This window comes from Schistocerca americana, chromosome 8, assembly GCF_021461395.2.
Source record: "Schistocerca americana isolate TAMUIC-IGC-003095 chromosome 8, iqSchAmer2.1, whole genome shotgun sequence".
Taxonomy (NCBI): Eukaryota; Metazoa; Arthropoda; class Insecta; order Orthoptera; family Acrididae; genus Schistocerca; species Schistocerca americana.
The window spans coordinates 262,867,821-262,885,880 of NC_060126.1; the positions used below are offsets into that span (position 1 = coordinate 262,867,821).

The 18,060-nt window shown below is 39.5% G+C and overlaps 1 protein-coding gene across 1 annotated transcript in view; it reads right to left on the bottom strand.

The window, feature by feature from the left end:
* Nucleotides 1-18,060, bottom strand: part of LOC124544728 (protein I'm not dead yet-like) — a 261,594-nt gene that overhangs the window by 23,996 nt on the left and 219,538 nt on the right. Inside the window, exons 9-10 of the mRNA XM_047123378.1 lie at nucleotides 10,235-10,326; nucleotides 5,476-5,550 (exon numbers count right to left, since the gene is read on the bottom strand). Of these exons, the coding sequence (XP_046979334.1) occupies nucleotides 5,476-5,550; nucleotides 10,235-10,326 (167 nt within the window). The remainder of the gene's footprint in view (nucleotides 1-5,475; nucleotides 5,551-10,234; nucleotides 10,327-18,060) is intronic.

Consider the following 18,060-nt stretch of genomic DNA (forward strand, 5'->3'; position numbering starts at 1 on the left):
GAAATTAAATTATTTTAAAAATACATTATTAGTGTTTAATATCTATTATTTTCCTGTTTACGAAAATATACAATTTTGCTAAGATTTGTATTCTAGTTGTGGAACTATTGTAATTAAAAGACCATAATTTATGAGAAAGTTCTGGTACCAAACAGTAAGCTATAAATACTCTCAAAACATGTCAGAACTTGTCTTCAGTGCTTACTATTTATTTCTTAAGTTTGTTGTTGTAGCATAAAAATGTGTTCAGTATTGCTTTTGGGAATTTGCAGTTACTTACATTATTTTATTGAAACAAAATTTGCAAAAAGCAGGGAAAGCTGAAAGAAGAACTATGGAAAAAATAAATAAGAATTGGTTTGTTAAAAGAAAAGGGGTTATCATCTAGAGTCAAGATACTCATATGTCTTAGGGAGTTTTAATTGTAGTTACTTTCCTAACTATTGAAGTTATACTGTGACAAAATGCAGGCCACCTGTATAATAGCAGTAAGAACCCCATTCAGTCAATTCAGAGCTGGGCAATGGCAGTGAATTTCAAACAACATTTAAAATCCAGAAGCAATCCATAAGGCAAATATTCTTTTAAGGAAAGCTTGACCATTGCAGACCACTCTGTAGAAAGCACAACATATTGCCATTTCCTTCTAAGTACATACTGGAATTAATTTGCCCAAAGGACAAAATTTAGAGAACTGGCACATAAATGAAGGTTTTCATGCACACAATACAAGAAAAAACAGTCAGTTACAAATAATAACATGTAAAACAAAACTGTATGCTGATATTGTAAAGTATTTGTTCAAAAAATTCTATAACTTCATCCACAAAATTTTTCTATGCTAACCTTTTACTTATTGTGTATGCTCTCCTTCAAAACACTCTCCTCCAGAACTGATACATTGTTCTCAAAACCATTTCCACTTCCGGAAGCAGTCTTTGTATGCCTCTTGCTGGACCACATGAAGTGCTGTCTGCGAATTTTCTTTTGTCTTGTCTATCACTGCAAATCTTTGTCCTTTCAACAGGCTTTTCAACTTTGGAAATAAAGAAAGTCTTCAGGGGTCAGGTCTGGGGAGTAAGGAGGATGAGCCAGCACAGTGATTTCGTTTTTTGTGCAATAGTCAAGCATCAACAGGTATGATTGTGCAGGTGTGTTACTGTGATGCAAGAGCCAGGAATTGTCTTGCCACATTTCAGGCAATTTCCAGAATCCTTAAAAAAAAAAAAAAAAAAAAAAAAAAAAAAAAAAAAAAAAAAAAAAAAAAAAAAAACACCCAGAATGGATTTGACATATGACCTGACCTGACAAACTTTTTTTGGTCTTGTGGAACCTTTTCCAATTTCCAACCCATTGTGAAGACTGAACCTTGGTTGCAACATCATAACCATAGATTCACATCTCATTCTCATTTGCATGATCCAAAAGCTCTTCACAGATTGCAAGGTCCTGGCCCTGAAATGTTACATTCTTCTGCAATCTCTCAGACAGCCAGTCTTCGATTGGCATACACAATTTCATTGACGTTCCTGACATGAGTATCATTGGTAGATGTCGGAGGGTGTCCTGAATGAGGGTGATCTTCAACTTCTGTCTGTCCATTTTTAAAACATGTGAACCATCTGTAACAATGAGTATGGCTTAAGCTCTCATCACTGTAGGCTTCCTGCATCATTTGGTGTATCTCTGTAAAGACCTTTTTGAGTTTCACACAAAATTCAATGCAGTTATGTTGCTCCTGTAATTCTACCATCTGGAAATTTGCAAACTGTGTGACAAAATATTTTACTCAATAGAGCACTGAACAATAAGTAACAAACAAACGGCAATGAAACTTCTGGCAGTCACACATTAAACACAGGACATTCAGGAATGCCAACCACATTTTGCTCCAACACAACATTGGTGTGAAATTACGAATGTTCTAGAATTTTTTGAACAGACCTCATACATATGACAGCCTCCAACAAGAACAGAAACTAAGTGAGTTTTGGCAAGTTTTAAACACAAACTAAATCTTCTAGTTATAGAAAATTGCCTTTATCCTGTTAAAGAGTTTATGGAGATTCAACTATAGAAGTTTGACATTCTTTTAAAATCTGATGTTGAACAAAATCTGGCATATTAAATTCTATTACCTTCACAATATGCAGCACTTAGGTATAACATGTATTGCTTAGCTACGTATAACTTAATTCCTTCTTATAATGTTGTTACATTCCATCCTGGATTTTCCTTTTAACTCATATGTTGACTCTCAATCATGGGGCCCCAGGTTTGGTTTGCAGCCAGGTTGGGAATTTTCCCTGTTCAGACCTAGGTGCTCTCATTGTTGTTAACAAGCAAGTCACCAAAGTGGCATCAAATAGAAAGACCTGCATCAGCTGTCTACCATCACAGATGAGGTCTCCCAGCCAAAAATGCCATATGCAAATTTCACATTTCATTTATGCAATTCAGACACCAGAAAAATCAAATGACAATCATTTTGTGTCACATATACTTACTGGAAATGTAGTTCAAATCTTGTGCCACATAGTTTCAATAATTGCAGTACTCAATTGTTATCTCACAAATCACCCACTATCACTTCATCATATTAACATACCTCATATGTACAAGCATTTTATGAGAATAATCTAAGGGACAAATCAAATGAATGAATGAATGTAGAGAAATTCATGTAAGACAAAGATGCAAAAGCAAGTGTAAAAAACCAAAACACAATGAATTCAGAAGGTTGGCACGAAATCTTTTGAGTTCATTTTAGGAGGGAGTGGAGAACAAAGGATAAAAAGATAGAATAAAGGATAATAGCATCCAACAGGAAACCAAAGGGAAGTATCAAGATAAATGGAAAACAGGAACATCAATGAATGAAGTGATCCTCAAACGGAAAAAAATAAAATACTGCTATTACTATTGCTTCTATTCTTCTCCTTCTTCTTCTTCTTCTTCTTCTTCTTCTTCTTCTTCAGTTGCAATAGTAGGATTAGTAGCAGTAGTAATAGTAGCAGAAGAAGAAGAAAAATGAATAATTGTAGTCTTTCAGAACACAGTTTCTAATTTGAGTTCACTTTCTTAAGGAAAGAGTTCTGACTGCTGCCCAGAGTAACATGAAAGGGGACACTTGTGTAGCACATGTTAACTCAAAGTTGAACAATACTCTAAAGAGCCTGAAAAGTAGCACATATGAGTAGGCAATTATGAAAGTGTACTATGCACACTTTCATTCACAACTATAATACAGAATCATATACTGAGTGAGGAGCGCAGTGGCTTCGGGAGGATGACAGTTCAATCCTGCGTCCAGCCATCCTGGTTTAGGTTTTCTGTGATTTCCTTAAATCGTTACAGGCAAATGCTGGGATGGTTCCTTTGAAAGGGAATGTCTGACTTCCTTCCCCATCCTTCCCTAATCTAATGAGACCGATGACCTCACTGTCTGGTCGCCTTCTCTGAACAACACACCAAACCCCAACAGAATCATATTTTAGGATAACTTTTGGGCACCACAAAGTACTTCCACAATTAAAAAAGAGAGCTGTCATAATAATTACTACGAACTCCATTCCACATTCACAAAGGCCTTTGTTTAAAAAATTAACACATTGACTGCCACGAGGCCATCTACAGACACAGCAGAGCCTCATACCCGATACAGTGTGTCCACCAGTGGCTGCACTGCCAGACCAGAGAAGGCTAATACAGTCCAGGCAATTCACATTAGCAAAAGTCTGCAGCTCATGGTCTAGTGCCTAGCATTGCTGCCTCTGGATCACAGGGTCCTGGGTTTGATTCCTGGTCAGGTTGGGAATTTTCTCTGCCCAGGAAATTGGCGTTTGTGTTGTCCTCATCATTTCATCATCATTCATGAAAGTGGTGAGACTGGACTGAGCAAAGATTGGGAATATGTATGGACGCTGATAACCACACAGTTGAGAACCCCACAAACCAAACACCACCAACAAACATTAGCAAAAAATTTGAAAATGACACAAAGTTGTTTTAATCCATCTCTGTTTATATCTGTGCTTTACATCAAAGTTCTGAAAAAAGAAAGGTACACCACATCTCACTGTATCATGTGAACATGGTATGCCATGTGGGTACTGACTGCTGCAAGTTGGTTATCTGACAACAGGAATTATAAATAAAAGCTAGTTATAACTAACTGGTAAACTATAAATGAAAAGAAAGGAAATGATCATGTATGGAATATACAATTTATTGAGGAGATGAGTAGAACTGAGGATGCAGGTATGCAGCAGTCAGTGCATCTGTGAATAACAAAGTGGGCAGAACCATATGTTATAGGTTTCACAGAATGTGACTACCTCCTTCAATCATTTCACAATTTCATATCATCCATGAGTAACACTCCTGGTGACACTTTTACACTTTTCTGTTTCCATTATCTTCCCTTATGTAACTGTCAGGCAGTGGCCATCTGTGTTTCCTGATACTGAACTAAGAGACTATCAAAATATTTGTTGGTTTCTAAAGAATGTCAAACAAAATATTGTACCCATTTTTCTATCAGCAGCATCAATTCAATCAAGAAACACAAATTAATGCATAATAATGGGAGAAATCTACAGAATAACTGTAAGAACCCACAACTGTGACCAAGTCTAAACTAATGATATGTCACCATTCCAAGATCACATTTACGGGCCACATTCTTCCACAGTATCTGTTTCAGCAAGAAGCTGCATGTCACTGTGAATGTATTTCAAACATGCCATCCAAAGATGCTGAACTGAACAGAATGGAGTTTGTAGCTGCTAGTGGGCTCTGCTGTGTCTGCTGGTGAGCTGCGTGTTAGTCAACATGTTAAACATACTACCACTGCCCTGTATGTACAACTTGGAAACATCACAATGAAATTAATAAGGAAAATATGAAAATAAAATCAATTATTCACAAGATTGAACAAGACATCAAGAAGGTAATCATTACCGTATTTTCCTGACTGACAAACATTAACAAGATACTAAAAAGAACCATCAGTCCATCACATAGGGATAAAACTGTACAATCAACTTCGTAACTCTATATTATAATCTATGAGAGATGTAAAAAGAGAGAGAGGGGGAGAGAGAGAGAGAGAGAGAGAGAGAGAGAGAGAGAGAGAGAGAGAGAGAGAGAGAGAGAGAGAGAAGAGAGAGACAAGGACATAGCTAGAGTACCACTCCATCTATTTAGTAAGAGAATTTTCTAATAACAAGTAATAATAATATTTGTTTCAGTTCACTATTTATAAATTAAATGTGAAATTGTGTCATCTTACATAACTGTGTACATGAATGCCCTTACTCGTATGAATGAAAATAAATACACTATAACCATAGGGTTGTCAAGTCCAATATTGTAGTATGCTGTACTGTCCATGAGCCAATGGACAGATAATATATAAAGAAATGCTTAAGTAGTTTGGTCCAATCATTTTACTACCTATAACAACTTTCTTACCAAGCAGCAAGACAAGCCCCCATGGAACCTTTTCATGCACAGCTTTCCAGTGAAGCAGTGCTGGAGATGCATCACCTGTGAATGCAAAAACACATATTTCAGTTATTTGTGTTTTCAGTTTGCGCTACTTTCGTGTTGTGTGGGTGGGATAATTTTATAGTTGCACCCAGCAAAAAATATTTTGGACATTTTCTCGGTGATCAGTATTGATGAGTGATCTGTTTTCTATGAAAATACATATTGAAACAGTTAACTGAACTGTATATATAACAAACAATGGAAAATCCAGGTTGGAATACCAACAATATAAGGAAAAGATAGATCGCTACTCACCGTAAAGGTGACATGTTGAGTTACAGACAGGCGCGACAACAAGATACTTACACATTAGCTTTTGACCAAAGCCTTTGTCAGAAAAGGAAACACATACATATTCATTCACACAAGCAAGCATACATCATACACATATGACCACAATCTCTGGTACCTCAGATAGGAATGCAAATGACACACAGAATTGAGAGGGTGGAGAAGAGAAAGGGAAAGCACGATATAGATGGAGGGAAAAAAGAGTGTAGCCTGACAGAGCTTGCTGAGATTAGACTGCCAACAGGTGCAGTGTTGGAAGGCTTTAGGGCAGGGAGGGAGGAAATGGGGAGTGAAAAAGAAGAGGAGTGGGGAAGAGGAAAGACAGGTGGGTCTGTTGGTAGAGGGCAGCATGCAAAGAGGGTGAAAGACTAGAATGGGGAGGAGGGGGTAGGACAAAGGGGCTGGAAATTGTTGGTAGAGGGTATGGGGATAGTAGGTTACTGTAAGTTGAGGTGGAATAATTTCAGGGAGTGAAGATTGTGTTGTAAGGATAACTCCCATCTGTTCATTTCAGAAAAGCTGACGGTGGAGAGTAGGACCCAGGTGACTCATGTAATGAAGCAGACACTGAAATCAAGCATATCATGTTCAGCTGCCTGATGTGCCACAGGGGGGTTCTTTGCTCTTGGCCATAGTTTGGCATAGTAGGACATTTTCTGAGGCATCAAGGGATCACAAATTTAGCATTGGAGGGCAGTGTGGAGGGTAAAAATCATAGAGGGAGACCAAGAGATGAATACACTAAGCAGATTCAGAAGGATGTAGGTTGCAGTAAGTACTGGGAGATGAAGAAGCTTGCACAGGACAGAGTAGCATGGAGAGCTGCATCAACCCAGTCTCAGGACTGAAGACCACAACAGCAACATAGTTTGGCAGTGGCCATTCATCCCAGTGGACAGCTGGTTGGTAATCATATCAATATAAAAATCACTGCACAGTTTTATATATTGGTATGACTTCCAACCAGCTATTCACTAGGAAGAATGACCACTGCCAAACTATGGCCAAGAGCAAAGTAGACCACCCTTTGGCACAACATGCAGCTGAACATGACATGCTTGATCTGCTGCTTCACTACCCAAGGTCTCAGGATCCTCCCCTCCACCAGTAGTCTTTCTCAACTGCGCAGATGGGGGCTACACTTACATCGCATTCTTCGCTCCTGAATTATCCCTGCCTTAACCTACAGTAAACTACTGTGCCCACACCTTCCACCCAGCAGTTTCCATCCCATTTGTCCTATTACTTCCTCCCTATTCTTGCCTCCAACCCTCTTTGTATGCCACCCTCTGCCAATGCACCCACCAGTCTTTTCACTTCCCCACTCCTCTCCTTTTTCACTCCCCATTTCCTCCTCTCCTCCTTGCTCCAAAGCCTTCCAACACTGCATTTGTTGGCAGTCTAGTCTCTGCACGCCCTATAAGAAAGCACTCTTTTCTCTGTCCACATGCACCATGCTATTCCTTTCCCCTCTCCACCCACTCCAGACTGGTGCTTCTACTCTACATGGCAGTTGCATTCTGGTCCGAGCTGCTGCAGTTGGTGGTCATGCGTTCATGAGGTGTTGTTGCTTGTGTGAATGAATATGTGTGTGTGTATGTCTAAGTGTCTTTCTGTGGTGCCTCAATATGTCATTCTTACAGTGAGCAGCAATCTATCTTTTCCTTATGCTATTGTATGTACACTGAAGTGACAGAAGTCATGGGATAGCGATATGCACATATACAGATGTACAAGGTATAAAAGTGAGTGCATTGGTGGAGCTGCCATTTGTACTCAGGTGATTCATGTGAAAAGGTTTCTAACATGATTATGGCTACATGACAGGAACTAACAGACTTTGAATGTGGAGTGATAGTTGAAGCTAGATGCATGGAATATTCCATTTCAGAACTCATTAGGGAATTCAATATTCCAAGAACCACAGTGTGCTGAGTATACCAAATTTCAGGCATTATCTCTCACCATGGACAATGTGGTGCCCAACAGCCTTCACTTAAATGAAAAAACTACAGAAATCAATGTGGTTACTCATCATAGAGCGGAGATGCTGAGTCACAGATAGGCACAGCAAAAAGACTGTTACATTCCATCCTGGATTTTCCATTGTTTGAGAAATCAGTATGGAACATACAGCTCACATATCCATTAGGACAGTACAGCAAAATTTGGCATTAATGGGCTGTGACAGAAGATGACCAATGTGAATGCCTTTGTAAACAGTATGACTTCACCTGCAGTGCCTCACCTGGGCTCGTGGCCACATGGGTGGATCACTGATGAGTGGAAAACCATAACCGGGTCAGATGAGATCTGGTTTTAGTTGGTAAGAGTTGATGGTGAGGTTCAAGTATGGTCCAGATGCAATGAAGCTATGGACCCAAGCTGTCGATAAGACATTGTGCAAGCTGGTGGTGGCTCCATAGTGGTATGGGCTGACTTTACAGGGAATGAACTGGGTCCTCTGGTCCAACTGAACTGATCATTGATTGGAAATTGTTATGTTCAGCTACTTGTAGACCATTTACAGCCATTCATGGATTTCATGTTTCCAAACAATGATGGAATTTTTATGGAGGGCAATGTGCCATGTCACCAGGCCACAACTGTTCGCAATTGGTTTGAAGAACTTTCTGTACAATTTAGGCCAATGATTTGGCCACTGAGATCACCCAACATGAATACCATCCAACAATTATGGAATATAATTGAGAGGTCAGTTCATGCACAAAATTCTGCATTGGCTACAGAGGCAGCATGGCTCAATATTTCTGCAGGCGACTTCCAACAACTTGTTGAGTCCTTGTCATGTCAAGATGCTGCACTAAACCAGCAAAAGGAGGCCCGACACGATATTGGGAGGTATTCTATGACTTTTGTCACTCAGTATATAAGAGAACTGGATCATATGTAGTTCATAACTGAGAGGTAAGAGGAAGATTGACATGTGCCGTACTGACCATGTACAAACCATGTTGCAGATAAGAAGGAAATCAATAATCTTTTTTCCCCCTCTAATCCTTGTAGAGTCCAGTTTTCTCAGCCATGGTTTCTAAAATATTGCCACAGTTTTAGCAGATATCCATCCTATCTTTATTCAACATTGTGAGGAGGAAAGCTGCTACTTACCATATAGCAGAGATTCTGAGTCACTGATAGGCACAGCAAAAAGACTTTCACAATCACTCACGAAAACGCAACTCACACACATGACTGCATTCTCAGGCAACTTGAAGCCACAGTTGCCTGAGACTGCAGTCATGTGTGTGAGTTGCATTTGCATGAATGTGTGTGTGTGTGTGTGTGTGTGTGTGTGTGTGTGTGTGTGTGTGTGTGTGTGTGTGTGTCCATTGTTGATAAAGGCCAATGGCTGGAAGCTTTAATTGTGAAAGTTTTTTTGTTGTACCTATCTGTGACTCAGCATCTCCGCTATATGGTGAGTAGCAACTTTCCTTCTCATAATATTGTTACATTCCATCCTGGATGTGCCATTGTTTGATTTCTACTTTTATTCAGTTATATTAGGAAGAAAGGAATGAGATTGCTACAACGTGGGAATGTGTGTCAGACAAGAAAGTGGTAGGACAGTATTGACTGATGGGATATGAGGTGATAGATGGCTCTCAGCAGCAGTGATAAGGTGTCTCTTAACACTGGTAACACTAACATAACTGAGAGGGTAGAGCAAGTGATAAAAAACATGGGGGTACAAAGTTGGAATGGGATGGAAATTAAAAGACAGAAAAGAGTCAGGGAAATAAAATGGGAAGTAGGTAAGACTGGGAAGGGAGGTTGGAGATGGAAAGTAGCAGAGGTTTAAGCCAGAAAGATTGTGGAAATGGAGTGTGTGCTGTAGTGACAGTTAGACCTGCACAGATCAGAGGAGCCGGTGTTGTGTGATGGTAAGGGGAGGGGGAATTTAATTATCATGAGTGATGAAAAAGCTGTAAACCCATCAGCTGCACAGCATATCAAGCAACTGAGTGGTCCAGTTTGTGGTTAAGCACAGTTTGGCAGTGCACTGAACTCCGGTGAACAACTCATTAGGGGACATGGCTGAGAGCAAGGAGACAACATGAGACACCTTCTACTGATAGCAGTGTATAAATGGGTGCCATCTTGAAGATAACTACATAAGATTTGTAATATGATTTATTATACCTGAAAAATAACATCATCCCAAGTACTATATTTTGTAATGTTCTGTTTTATACATAAAACTAAACAACTTTTTGATTACAAAACTTACTAAACTATATAAAAATGAAAATGTAGATTACTTATTAAACATTTAACTGTGGAAAAGAAGCACAACACAATGACATGCTTATCTTCTACCAAAACTTGACTTTGATATGTTGAATGAACTTACATATATGTGTTTACTTACCAGATTTGTTCAGCTTCAAGAAATTGAGATTAGCTGGCAGACAGAAAAGAAGAAACACAATGAGCATGGCAGGTGTTGCATCTTCAATTTCCCTGAAAAATGATAGAAGATAAATGTACTCCATTTTATGTCCACTAATAATTTTATTTTAGAGAGTGAATTAATACAGATTAGAAAGCAATGCTGATGAAAATGACCTTCATATTCTTGATATACAAATTTTTGAATTTCCATATCCAAGTCTCACTGTTCATAGATCAGGAAAAGAAAGAATCATAGAATTGGTGTAATTGTACTTAGCAAAGAAACTGAAATCAAATGGCAAGAATGAGTGAACCAAAATGAGAAACTACTAGAGGAAGTGCAAACAATGATTTCAATCACTTGCAGTTCAAGAGAAATTTAATTCTAAAGTCATTCTTAAATGGATACTACCAGTAATAAGAACTGAAAATGGTACAAAACAGACATTTTGTTGCAACCAGTTGTTTATTACACATTATGTAGTCCAATCTCCCCAATATCCTTGTCAGACACCATGTTTCTTCTGCACCCATATCCCTACCCTATGCCTGTGACCATCCCCAGTGTAAGACTTGCCCTATGCAACCTCCTGCCACCACCTATACCAGCCCTGTAGCTGGCAAAACATATACTATCATAGGGAGAGCTACCCATCAAATGACATACGTCATATACCAGATACTATGTAAACACTGTTCAGCCTTTTATATCGGCATGACTACCGCCCAGTTATCAGTCAGGATGAATGGACATAGGCAGTGGGTGTATACAGGCAACACACAATATCCTGTTGCAAAGTATGCTGTACAACATGGCAGTCATGACCTTGGTGCCTGTTTCACCATAGACACCAGATATTCCCCCAGACACCAGTTTCTCACAACTCTGCAAGTGGGAACTAACACTACGAGATGTCCTTGGTTTTTGCACTCAGCTGGTCTTAATTTACAGTAATTCCATCCATCTCAGTATTTAGTCATGGTAACTACTCCTTCCTTCACTTCATTTCAGTTTTCTACCTCTTTCATTTTCTGACTTGTCTGTTTTTCGCTGTCCCCCCCTCCCACCTCTGTTACTTACAACGCACTTGGCTCTTCACTCTTATTAATTCATGTACGATGTTTTAGTAGTAATCTCTGTCTTGCATATCACCCTGTCTTCCACCTTTAAGCTCTTAGGATTTCAAATCTCATCCGGTGCAGTTCCGAATAATCAGTCTTTCCTTCTCATCCCATCTGGTAGGCCACCCCTCACCCGGGATTCTGGGTGACTTTTCTAAACTGTACACCTTTCCCTAAACCTCTCCAGTCCTTTTCCTTCACCTCTTTTCCTTCCCCTTCAACTCTTCCACCAGAAGAAGCAGCCACTGGCTCCAAAAGCTTGTGAAAGTCTAATCCTTTTGTGTGTGTGTGTTCCCATGCTGCCACTCGGTGAGTCGTCGTTGTTGTTGTGGTCTTCAGTCCTGAGACTGGTTTGATGCAGCTCTCCATGCTGCTCTATCTTGTGCAAGCTTCTTCATCTCCCAGTACCTACTGCAACCTACATCCTTCTAAATCCGTTTGGTGTATTCATCTTGTAGGGAAGCAGCCTACTCACGCTGTAGTAAATTCACATCAGTTTCCATTATGTGCCAGCCAGTCTGCTGTAACTAGCTCTGACGTCATAAATGTTGCGCAATACCTTAAAAATCAAGCAAATGACCTAAAACTTTTATTGCATGTCAGAAGTAATACTAAATTAATGTGTGTTAAATATCAGCTCGATAACTTCAGCCATTTTCGAAATTTGGACGTTTTTCTGGAAAAATCATTGGCGCAACAGAAAAGAGCTAGAGACTTCAAAATTTATATTTAGATTCATCTTTCATAATGATTTAATAAAAACAGTACTTTGGATTTCACAAATTAAGACTTTAGTGGAAATTCATGATTTTCTGGTTTTCGTCTCAAAACTGAAGGAAGCAAGATAGATTAAGTAGACTAGTAAATAAGGCTAGGATGTTTAGATTTAAATAGGTTGTAGGTCCGCTATGATTATGAAGATGTGTAAAGTTTCTTTTTAATACCTATAAAATTATAGCGATAGCGGATCTCAAAAGGGACAGTTCAGAGCTCATCTGCTGCGTGCAGGGTAATTAGATTAATTCTCTCGCCCAAAGTATTTAACTTAGTCACGTCAAAATTTTATTATCAGTACTTACCTGCGTGCTGAATGCACGTTTAAATTAAGAGCTTCTTAGGCCATCAGCCAAAGAAGCTATAAATTATTATGTATCTTGAAGTGGTGCGTTACTAGCCCAGCGGCTAGTCGGGAGAGCGGATTTGATCAGGCGATCCCTCAGCCGTCCGCACCGCGGCTTTATATATAAGAACACTACGCGAGGAAGGCAAGGCCCCAGTTCTCTCCAGACGCTGAATGACACGCCATCTGTGTCGGTAGTCGCGTCGCATCAGTGTATCTGCTACAAACAGCCTCGGGTGCCGTATTAAGTTACTAGAGATACGCGGAACCATGAAAACATTTTATGTGAAGTGTTAATTCTGGGATGATTTTCATTATCTAGCTTCAGTTTGCGTACCGTCGTATTTTCACGTGCCGTCGCGGGACAGACATTCTACCAAAAATTTAGCGTGGCGTTTGATGAAGTATTTTCATCAAATTATGGCGAGCATTCTTTTTAACATTTGATTCGGACATTTATAGTTGCATCAGCGCATTAGACTCTGAACTGTTCTGTTAGTTAGGTTGTAGGGATACTTGTGTTGTTTATTAGTGAATTTCAGAATATACTCAACTATTTTGGAAAACCGTTTTTGATTAGAAATCCCGGACAATCTCCTAATTCCTCAGAGCTATAAGCTGCAGCTATAAGAACATTCTCAGGTAAAGTGGGCACTAGGATATCTATTTACTGGCTCCAAGTTTTATTAAATCACTTTCTGGGGGGTCACGGAGTAAATAGAGAGCCAGTGTTGAGAACGGCAAAAGACAGCAATAACAACATTCTAAAAGCTAGAAACTGATTCAACACGCAAGCATATATCCAGCAATAGATGTAATTATTATTCCAATACATCCGCCGCCCCACATATGGTGCATCGGCCGGGAAACGTTTCTACAGTCTACAGTAGATTTACTATTATTACAAACTTATACACTCGCCGCCCCACAATCTCTTGGTCTCCCTCTACGATTTTTCCCTCCACACTGCCCTCCAATACTAAATTGGTGATCCCTTGATGCCTCAGAATATGCCCTACCAACCAGTCCCTGCTTCTAGTCAAGTTGTGCCACAAATTTCTCTTCTCCCCAATTCTATCCAACACCTCCTCATTAGTTATGTGATCTACCCATCTAATCTTCAGCATCCTTCTGTAGCACCACATTTCGAAAGCTTCTATTCTCTTTTTGTCTAAACTATTTATTGTCCATGGTTCACTTCCTTACATGGCTGCACTCCATACAAAAACCTTCAGAAAAGACTACTTGACACCTAAATCTATACTCGATGTTAACAAATTTCTCTTCTTCAGAAACGCTTTGCTTGCCATTGCCAGTCTACATTTTATATCCTCTCTACTTCGACCATCAGCAGTTATTTTGTTCCCCGAATAGCAAAACTCATTTACTACTTTAAGCGTCTCATTTCCTAATCTAATACCCTCAGCATCACCCAATTTAATTCGACTACATTCCATTATCCTCATTTTGCTTTTGTTGATGTTCGTCTTATATCCTCCTTTAAAGACACTGTCCATTCCGTTCAGCTGCTCTTCCAGGTCCTTTTGCTGTCTATGACACAATTACAATGTCATTGGCAAACCTAAAAGTTTTTATTTCTTCTCCATGGATTTTAATTCCTACTCCAAATTTTTCTTTTGTTTCCTTTACTGCTTGCTCAATATACAGATTGAATAACATTGGGGATAAGCTACAACCCTGTCTCACTCCCTTCCCAACCACTGCTTCCCTTTCATGTCCTTTGACTCTTATAACTGCCATCTGGTTTCTGTACAAACTGTAAATAACGTTTTGCTCCCTGTATTTTACCCCTGCCACCTTCAAAATTTGAAAGAGAGTATTCCAGTCAACATTGTCAAAAGCTTTCTCTAAGTCTACAAATGCTAGAAACGTGGATTTGCCTTTCCTTAATCTATTTTCTAAGATAAATCGTAGGGTCAGTATTGCCTCGCTTGTTCCAACATTTCTACGGAGTCCAAACTGATCTTCCCTGTCTCATACATCTTGCTCACCAGATGGTAGAGTATTTTCAGAGCTGGCTCTCCCAAGGCTATCAGGAGTGCTAATGGAATGTTGTCTACTCCTGGGGCCTTGTTTCGACTTAGGTCTTTCAGTTCTCTGTCAAACTCTTCACGCAGCATCATATCTTCCATCTACATCCACTTCCATTTCCATAATATTGTCCTCAAGAACATCTCCCTTGTATAGACCCCCTATATACTCCTTCCACCTTTCTGCTTTCCCTTCTTTGCTTAGAACTGGGTTTCCATCAGAGCTCTTGATATTCAGTGCTTGGTGAGTAGATCTTTTTATCTGTCCATTTACATTATATTATCAATAATTGATTATTTTCATTTTCACATAATGTAGTGTGTCATATCTAACATTAGCAGTTATACTTGGAAGTGTATTATGCAGTCAATTTACATTTTATATTTCATTCAATGCATTACAAGCAATGCAAGTGTCATGTCTAAACAGACAGTAATAGCTCAACATAAAATGCAGGTGATCGTGTAAAAAATGATCAGAGGAAACTTTCAGTATTAAATTTCTGTGTTCAGATGGAAAACTAAAAACAAATAAACATAATTCAAAGAAATCTTCAATGTGGCCTTCCTCAGGGCAAATCTTCAGTGTCTTACACTTGAGTTGGCATGATGATGTTTGCAATATGGGGACATGAAGCAGCAGCATGGAACTTGGCACACCATTCCACAATGGTAGTTTTCAACTGACATGCTGCCTCGTACACATTCTTCATTCTCCAATGAATGTCTGCTGGTGTTTGTCCTTCTGCAGCCAATAAAGTGCACTGAGGTGACAAAAGTCATGGGACTCCTCCTAATATCATGTCAGACCTCCTTTTGCTGGTGTAGTGCAGCAGTTCAAGGTGGCATGGACTCATTGGATTCCCCTGCAGAAATACTGGGTCATGCAGCCTCTATAGCCATCCGAAAGTAATGCCAGTGCATCATTTAGTGCATAAACTAACCTCTCAATTACGTCTAATAAATGTTCAATGGGATTCATTTCGGGCAATCTTGGTGGCCAAATCATTCACTTGATTGTCCAGAGTGTGTTTCAAAGTAGCTGTGAACAGCTGTGGCCTGGTGATGTGGCACACTGTCATTCATAAAAATTCCATCATTGTTTGGGAATATGAAGTCCATGAATGGCTGCAAATCATCAATGATTAGTTCAACTGGACCAGAGGATCCAGTCCACTCCATGTAAACACAGCCCATTCTATTATGGCGCCACCACCAGCTTGCACAGTGCCTTGTTGACAACCTGGATCCATGGCTTCGTGGAGTCTGCACCACACTCGAACTGTAGCATCAGCTCTTAGCAACTGAAATTGGGACTCATCTGACCAGGCCATGGTTTTCCTGTCATCTGAGGTCCAACCGATATGGTCATGAGCCCTGAAGATGTTCTACAACTGTTGTTACCACAGGCACTTGCATTGATCATCTGCTGCCATAGCCCATTAATGCCAAATTTCACCGTACTGTCCTAATAGGTACGTTCAGTGTACATCTCGCATCAGTTTCTATGGTTATGTCATGCAGTGTTGCTTGCCTGTTAGCACTGACAACTCTAAGCAAACGCCATTGCTCGCTGTCATTGCCCACTGTGTTGCCCATTGTGATAGGCAATATCTGAAACATGGTATTTTCGGCACACTCTTGACACTGTGGATCTCAGAATATTGAATTCCCAAACAATTTCCCATGTGTCTAGCTTCAACTATCATTCTGTGTTCAAAGTCTGTTAATTCTCATCATCCAGCCTTAATAATGTTGGAAATCTTTTCACGTGTATCACCTGAATACAAATAACAGCTCCACCAGTGAGCTGTCCTTTTATACAATGTGTATGCAATACTACTACCATCTGTATAAGTGAATATTGCTATCCAATGACTTTTGTCACCACAGTGTATAACAGCATGTTGGTCCTCTTTGGAATCAATAATGATGTCACCACAGTTCACATTTCTGCATTTACTGCACACATATCAGAAAGACACGAATACCACACTAATTCCTTGCCTGTACAGTGATGCTTGTATACTCACATCATGGATGCATCGTATTGCATAATCACTGCAACAATGCCCTCAAATGGAAACATTTTGATCACCCCTTATCTTTTATGAGATGAAATGACCACATACCTAGAATTCTTTTAATGGGACCCATACTGGCCATGGGAGATCAATATCACTTTGTACACATAGACAGTACTAGCAAGTACATAAATGAGTAGAGCTGAAATTCTCTGTGACATGTAGAATTGTTACCAGAGTGCATTAGTGTTGTTTGTGTTTGGTAATGTTTCCAGCCCTGACAGGATATAAGAGGCATGAGCAGCATCAGATGTTGAGTGATCACTGTGAAGGAGATGATATACTGAAAGCTTTGGATCAAGGAAGTCAGGTATACACAGAATTTCTTGATTTCCAAAAACCATTTGACGCAGTACTACATCTGTGCTTATTAATGAAACTACAATCATATGGGGTATCAAGTGAGATTTGTGACTGGACAGAGGATTTTTTGGTAGGTGGGATGCAGCAAGCTACCTTGGGTGGAAAGTCATCAACAGAAGTAAACGTAACTTAGAGCGTTCCCAGGGAACTGCATTGTGGTCCTTCCTGTTCATGTTGTATTTTAATGGCCTTGTGGAAAATAGTAGTAGTAATTCAGAAATTTCACATTTGATGCAGCTATCTATAATGAAGAACTGTTTGAAATGAGCTGCAAAAATATTCAGTCAGATCTTGATAAGATTTCAAAGTGGGGCAAAGAGTATCAACTTGCTTTAAATGTTCAAAAATGTAGAATTATGCATTTTGCAAAATGAAAAATGTAGTATACCGTGATTATAATATCAGTGAGTCAGAGCTGGAATCTGTCGACTCATACAAATGCCTGGTTGTGACACTATACAGAGATATGAAATGGAACGATCACAGAGGCTCAGTCATGGCTAAAGCAGATAGCAGATGTCAGTTTATTGGCAGAATACACAGGGAAAATGCAATTAGTCTAAAAAGAAGATTGCTTACAAATCATTTGTGCATCCCATCATAGAATATTGCTCAAGTGTGTGGGACCAATACCCAATAGGACTAACACGGGATATTGGATGTATGCTGTGAAGGGCAGCACAAATGGTCGCAGGTTTGTTAGGTCCATGTGAGAGTGTAACAGAGATGCTGAAAAAACTAAACTGGCAGACTCTTGAAGATAGACATAAACTATTCTGAGAAAACTTAATTACAAAGTTTCAAGAATCAGATTTAAATGATAACTCTAGCAATATACTACAGCCTCCTATGTACCACTCCCTTAGGGACCAGATTAGTTAACTACAGCACATATGGATGCATTTAAACAAACATTTTTCCTGTGCTCCATACATGAATATAAGAGAAAACAACCATAATAACGGAAACTATGGGACATACCTTCAGTCACGCATGTCACAGTGGTTTGCAGAGTACGGATGTAGATGTAGACGTAGAGGTAGAAGGACATGGAGGTGCCGCA